The 7,184-nt window shown below is 46.6% G+C and overlaps 1 protein-coding gene across 1 annotated transcript in view; it reads left to right on the top strand.

Moving 5' to 3' along the window:
- LOC308374510 (signal-induced proliferation-associated 1-like protein 1) overlaps positions 1 to 7,184 on the top strand; it is a gene marked incomplete at its 3' end in the record, with an annotated part of 53,914 nt that overhangs the window by 38,371 nt on the left and 8,359 nt on the right. Inside the window, exons 17-20 of the mRNA XM_080850291.1 lie at positions 439 to 594; positions 2,565 to 2,704; positions 4,870 to 4,958; positions 6,049 to 6,542. Coding sequence (XP_080706417.1) covers positions 439 to 594; positions 2,565 to 2,704; positions 4,870 to 4,958; positions 6,049 to 6,542 — 879 coding nt within the window. The remainder of the gene's footprint in view (positions 1 to 438; positions 595 to 2,564; positions 2,705 to 4,869; positions 4,959 to 6,048; positions 6,543 to 7,184) is intronic.

Here is a 7,184-nt window from a genome sequence, read left to right as displayed (position 1 = left end):
AGAAAGAGAGAGAGAGATAGAGAGGGGGAGGCAGAGGGACAGGGTCATGGGGTCACATACTCAGGGGTCACGCGTGTGGCGTGAGCGGGTGGGATTGTAGAACACGTGTCCTTTATTTGTCTCTCGGTGGGGCGCTCTCCTCTGGCTTGTGTGAGAAAGATATACTGATAACTAAAATATTGTTGGTCTTGGAAACCTGCCTATTCTAACCTCTCTATCTCCTATTCACACACACTTTTTCTCTATCTCTCTCTCCCTCTCTCTCTCACTCTCTCTCTCTCTCTCACTCTCTCTCTCTCACTCTCTCTATCCCACACTCTCACTCCCACTTCTCTCTCATACTCTCACTCCCCCTCACCCTCCCTTTCTTTCTCTTTCACTCTCTGACCCCCTCCCTCCCTCTCCCTCCCTCCCTCCCTCCCTCCCTCTCTCTCTCAGGTACTCTCCAGGCTCTGACAACTACGCTCTGGCATGCTCCATTGTGATGGGCCGTTCTCCGCACATGCGTAGCTCCCCCACCAGCGCCCCCTATGGGACAGATGGTAGCTCTACTAGCTCTGCTGTGCACTGGAGACAGAAGTCTATGCCTGAGGGGTACGGACCGGTTCAGCTGGCTAGCCTCATGCTTAAAGCAGCGTAACGGAACAATTGCTAATCGCTAACGAGATGCTAGCGGCTAAAACTAGCGAAACCTCTTGAAATGTGCTGACTTTGACACTATGACAAACTAGTTAGTCAACAACTGTCCTAACACAGTCAAACATCAAGCAAGTGCAATACAAGACAAAGCAAGACGGTGAATAAGCTACTTACTAGTTCGGAAGACAGGGCGGAAACCGGGCGGCTTCAGGCAAGCCTACATAACCCAGTAATATGCCTACGGACCCTAGTATGGCTATGGCACGGAAGTGATTCTCCATATTAAAAGTCATTGTAGTGTCCCAATTTTTTTAAGCTGTTATTTTAAGGTAAAACTGCTTATCCTAACCCAAACCCTGAATTACAATTACTGCATAATGCCACTTTAAACTAACAAAGAAATCAGAAGCAGCGCCAAAGAATACCCTGGTCCTAACCAACTATTTTATCAATTATATCCTAACCAACTACCCTAGACCTTAGCCTGGGAAGGTTATTGGTAGGGGTAATTATTTTGTCATTTATATCCTAACCAACTGCCCTGTACCTGTCGCTGGGGCAGTTATAGTGTTTTAACCAGATATGGATGCTGGAGACACAGGTAACAGGCGTATGGTACAGCTCGGCAGACTGATGCTTAACCTAACAGATAGACCAGCATCTGTATAGTAGATGTGTAGATACTGTAAGTAGATATTATACTTCCTACACTCTTAAACTAGCAGATAAACCAGCATCTGTATAGTAGATGTGTAGATACTGTAAGTAGATATTATACTTCCTACACTCTTAACCTAACAGATAAACCAGCATCTGTATAGTAGATGTGTAGATACTGTAAGTAGATATTATACTTCCTACACTCTTAAACTAGCAGATAGACCAGCATCTGTATAGTAGATGTGTAGATACTGTAAGTAGATATTATACTTCCTACACTCTTAAACTAGCAGATAGACCAGCATCTGTATAGTAGATGTGTAGATCAGTAGATATTAGACTGCCTACACTCTTAAACTAGCAGATAGACCAGCATCTGTATAGTAGATGTGTAGATACTGTAAGTAGATATTATACTTCCTACACTCTTAAACTAGCAGATAAACCAGCATCTGTATAGTAGATGTGTAGATACTGTAAGTAGATATTATACTTCCTACACTCTTAAACTAGCAGATAAACCAGCATCTGTATAGTAGATGTGTAGATACTGTAAGTAGATATTATACTTCCTACACTCTTAAACTAGCAGATAAACCAGCATCTGTATAGTAGATGTGTAGATCAGTAGATGTTACTGTGTTCCAGGGTGTCGTGTGTGCCATTAAAAACCTGACAAAGGTCTTAATTATTATTATATTATACTGCCTACACTCTTAAACTAACAGATAAATCACCATTTGTATAGTAGATATCTAAATAAGTAGATATTAGACTGCCTACACTCTTAAACTAACAGATACGTCAGCATTTGTATAGTAGCTATGCAGATAAGTAGATATTATATTGCCTTTTTAGATGAGGGTAACTTCTCATTTTGATGTCTGCACATAATGACTTAATGACTTAACGACTTAATTAGCTTTAGCCTCTAATCTCTGTGAAGTTAGTGGTGCCTTTTAAGGAGGTCAGATAAAGGGCACCAGGCTTAACTCCAGCATTAGCTCTTTTCATCCCCCGACTCGACCTAAGATGATTACACACACACACACACACACACACACACGCACACACACACACACCTAAGATGATTACAAGTTTCTTTGAGGATTTTATATAATAATGAACCCAATTATATTATTGAAAAACCCAATGGTGATGAATCGGTATTGGCCCTAGCAAACAGCCTTAACAATGTTTGAATGTCATGCAGAAGCATACAAATCGCATAGATGCCTGACTCCGTTTCCCACAATGCCTTTCAGGTTCAATGCCAACCGGAGTTCCCCGATGGCGGCGGAGCGTCTGAACCTGAACGAGGTGGCCAACGGGTCGAAGGTCACGCCCTGCTGGCCGCGCGCGGGGGACGGGGAGGCGCCCCGCGGGAACGACAGAACCCCAACAGGTGGGCGGACAGAACCGCAGTGGGTCAGAACCACAGTGGGTCAGGGGTGAGAGGATAGTGACCTCGACCAGAACAGGTGACAGAACCACAGTGGGTCAGGGGTGAGAGGATAGTGACCTCGACCAGAACAGGTGACAGAACCACAGTGGGTCAGGGGTGAGAGGATAGTGACCTCGACCAGAACAGGTGACAGAACCACAGTGGGTCAGGGGTGAGAGGATAGTGGACTCGACCAGAACAGGTGACAGAACCACAGTGGGTCAGGGGTGAGAGGATAGTGGACTCGACCAGAACCACAGTGGGTCAGGGGTGAGAGGATAGTGGACTCGACCAGAACCTCAGTGGGTCAGGGGTGAGAGGATAGTGGACTCGACCAGAACAGGTGGGCGGACAGGACCACAGTCGGTTAACGGTCAGAGGATATTGGACTCGACCAGAACAGGTGACAGAACCACAGTGGGTCAGGGGTGAGAGGATACTGGACTCGACCAGAACAGGTGACAGAACCACAGTGGGTCAGGGGTGAGAGGATAGTGGACTCGACCAGAACAGGTGACAGAACCACAGTGGGTCAGGGGTGAGAGGATAGTGGACTCGACCAGAACAGGTGACGGAACCACAGTGGGTCAGGGGTGAGAGGATAGTGGACTCGACCAGAACCTCAGTGGGTCAGGGGTGAGAGGATAGTGGACTCGACCAGAACAGGTGACGGCACACAGGGGAACCTAAATTAGCCACTTAGCTAAAGCGGGGGCAGCTAAGACATGAGACCCTACCGGCTCCAAGCAGATGCCCCCCCCCCCCCCCCCTCATGAGCCGGGGTTCAGCTGAAAGCATCTCCAGGGGGGTTCAGGTCCTGGGCTCCCCCTTAGGTTCAGCTGAAAGCATCTCCAGGGGGGTTCAGGTCCTGGGCTCCCCCTTAGGTTCAGCTCTGTGAAGCGCCTGGAGACATGTCGTTGTTCTGGTGCTATATAAGTAAAACACACTATATAAATAGAATTTGATTGAATTGAATAGCTAAGTATACCCAGTGTGTGTGTGTGTGTGTGAGAGAGAGTGTGTGAGTGTGTGTGTGACTGTGTGAGAGAGTGTGGGTGTGTGTGAGAGAGTGTGGGTGTGTGTGAGAGTGTGTGAGTGTGTGTGAGAGTGTGTGTGAGTGTGTGTGAGAGAGAATGTGTGTGTGAGTGTGTGTGAGAGTGTGTGTGAGTGTGTGAGAGAGTGTGAGTCTGTGTGACTGTGTGAGAGAGTGTGAGTGTGTGTGTAAGAGAGAATGTGTGTGTGTGTGTGTGTCTGTGTGTGTGTGTGTGTGTGTGTGTGTGTGTGTGTGTGTGTGTGTGTGTGTGTGTGTGTGTGTGTGTGTGTGTGTGTGTGTGTGTGTGTGTGTGTGTGTGTGTGTGTGTGTGTGTGTGTGTGTGTGTGTGTGTGTGTGTGTGTGAGGGAGTGTGAAAGGCCAGGCAGGGATGAAGAGAGAGCCCACAGCGGTGACCCTGTCCTGGGGAGAAGGTTAATCCTCGTCTGGACGACTGCTGCTGCTTCTGCTGCTCCAGACACTGAGTCACTCCTGCTCTCTACCCAGACCTCCCCAGACCTCCCCACACCTGCCCAGATCTGCCCTGAAGATGCTTCGGAAAGCAATAGATTGTATTTTTATATACAGTAGTTTGTGTCCGTTGCAGTGCCGGCTGGTTGTGTACTTACTTTTTGCAAACCAAACCCTCTTGTGCGTAAACAAGAGGGTTTGGTTTGCAAAAAGTAAGTGTACCTGATTTTTTGTGTTACTATTGTCTATTTTTAAAATGACCCATATCCCATATCTGTGTTTACTATTGTCTATTTTGAAAGATGACCCATATCTGGTATCAGATATGGGTCATCTTTCAAAATAGACAATAGTAAACACAAGTGTAGACACAGCCTTTGGGATGGGGGCGTGGCTTGCAGTGCAGACACAGCCTTTGGGGTGGGGGCGTGGGCATGATAGCAATGAAGCACTGTTTTAGAGGATAGTCTTCAGTGTTTTTATATGCCTGGTCATGACGCTGTTTCTCGTGGGTGTGTGTGTGTGTGTGTGTGTGTGTCTGTGTCTGTGTGCGTGTGCGTACGTGCGTGCGTGCGTGCGTGTGTGTGTGTGCGTGTGTGTGTGTGTGTGTGTGTGTGTTTTTCAGAGCCACCGGCCCCAAAGCCCAAACCAGCCATCAGCACCACAGACCAGCAGGATATAGGCTCCACCCACTCTCCCAACAAGAACTCCAAGGTGAGGCCACGCCCCTTAGAACACACACTTCATCACTGAGTGAACTCTGGCTCTGTTATGGGTGTGTGTGTGCGTGCGTGCGTGCATGTATGTGCGCGTGTGTGTAGCAGCAGTTCAGGTTTTATTTTCATTCACTTATATATACTTCCATATACTGTAAGATGCACACACACACATTGTGCTATAGAGGTACACATGTAGGTCTACTTCTTTTCCATCTTCAAGGTTCCACTGTTACTTCAACTCTTTTCACTCTCTTCACTCTACCTCACTTTACTTTACTTTACTTTACTTTACTTTACTTTACTTTACTTTACTTTACTTTACTTTACTTTACTTTACTTTACTTTACTTTACCTTACTTTACTTTACTTTACCTCACTTTACTTTACCTTACTTTACTTTACTTTACCTCACTTTACTTTACTTTACTTTACTTTACCTCACTTTACTTTACTTTACCTCACTTTACTTTACTTTACTTTACTTTACTTTACTTTACTTTACCTTACTTTACTTTACCTCACTTTACTTTACTTTACCTCACTTTACTTTACTTTACTTTACTTTACTTTACTTTACCTCACTTTACTTTACTTTACCTCACTTTACTTTACTTTACTTTACTTTACCTCACTTTACTTTACTTTACCTCACTTTACTTTACTTTACTTTACTTTACTTTACCTCACTTTACTTTACTTTACTTTACCTCACTTTACTTTACTTTACTTTACTTTACTTTACTTTACTTTACTTTACTCTACCTCCCTTTACTTTACTTTACCTCCCTTTACTTTACTTTACTTTACTTTACTTTACTTTACTTTACTTTACTTTACTTTACCTTACTTTACTTTACTTTACCTCACTTTACTTTACTTTACTTTACTTTACCTCACTTTACTTTACTTTACTTTACTTTACTTTACTTTACTTTACTTTACTCTACCTCCCTTTACTTTACTTTACCTCCCTTTACTTTACTTTACTTTACTTTACTTTACTTTACTTTACTTTACTTTACTCTACCTCCCTTTACCTGTGAAGAATGTCAAGGTGACTCTCTTTTTTTTCGGTGTCTCTGCAGGCGGAGCCTCCGTACTCCAGCCAATCAAGCAGCAACACCCTCTCAAGCACCGCCTCCAGCTCCGCCCATAGCGATGAGAAGTGGTACGAGATTGGCTGTCGTTCCGGGGCGGGGTCTCGGCCTGATTCAGAGCTCAACGGCTTTGGAGGGGGGGGCGGCGGCTACCTTCAGGGGGCGTCGACAGACAGCGGCATCGACGCCACCTCGTACGGGGCGACCCTCACCAGTAACGCCCCGCTCCTCCCCCCTCCGGCCCCCGCTGCCCAGCGGCCCAATGAGAGGGCCTCCTGTGGCTGGGGCGAGGGCTCGTCCGTGGGCAGGCGGGCGGCCGAGGTCCCCTCTCCCCCCACAGAGGCCTCCATGTCCCCCACAGACAGCCCTGAGGAGCCAGACGACAGCCCCAGCAACTACCCCCCTGCCCCCGACCCCAGCTCCTACCCCCCTGCCCCCGACTCCAGCACCTACCCCCACAGCGATGGAGCCTCATACTCCAGGTACACACACACACACACACACACACACACACTGTTACGACCCGGCTCTTGAGACGCAACATACATTGGAAACAAACCACAGAGTTGTACGAAAATACCATTTATGACGCCGACGACAATCCACAATCCAATTCTCTATCCAATATACGCAACCGCAGGGAAGCCCAAAACTCTCCCGACTGCCAGCTGATCAGGTCTTTTGTAGCCCCTTCAATCAGCGCTACACCTGTGTCCCATCACCTGCCTACACCTGCTCCCAATCACCTGTAATAGATAAAGAGACAGAACAGGCATACACATACTATAGGGCGGGGCCTAGACAGCTCACATGACAGGAAGTAGAACAGATCACATGACTGGAAGTCACATGACAGGGAGTAGAACAGCTCACATGACAGGAAGTTGAACAGATCACATGACAGGAAGTAGAACAGATCACATGACAGGAAGTAGAACAGATCACATGACAGGAAGTAGAACAGATCACATGACAGAAACAGTGGAAGTAGCCAACAGTCCAAGGACATTATGTACCATTTCCCATGAGCCTCCTCTCCAGTGTGTGTTTGTGTGTGTGCGTGTGCGTGTGATACCAGCGAGTCCAGGAGAGGACGTGTGTGTTTTGTGTGTACTACCAGCTCA

Source organism: Sprattus sprattus, assembly GCF_963457725.1.
Source record: "Sprattus sprattus genome assembly, chromosome: 13".
Classification (NCBI taxonomy): domain Eukaryota; kingdom Metazoa; phylum Chordata; class Actinopteri; order Clupeiformes; family Clupeidae; genus Sprattus; species Sprattus sprattus.
Note: the sequence above shows the minus strand (reverse complement) of the source record. Positions and strands in the feature narration are given on the sequence as shown.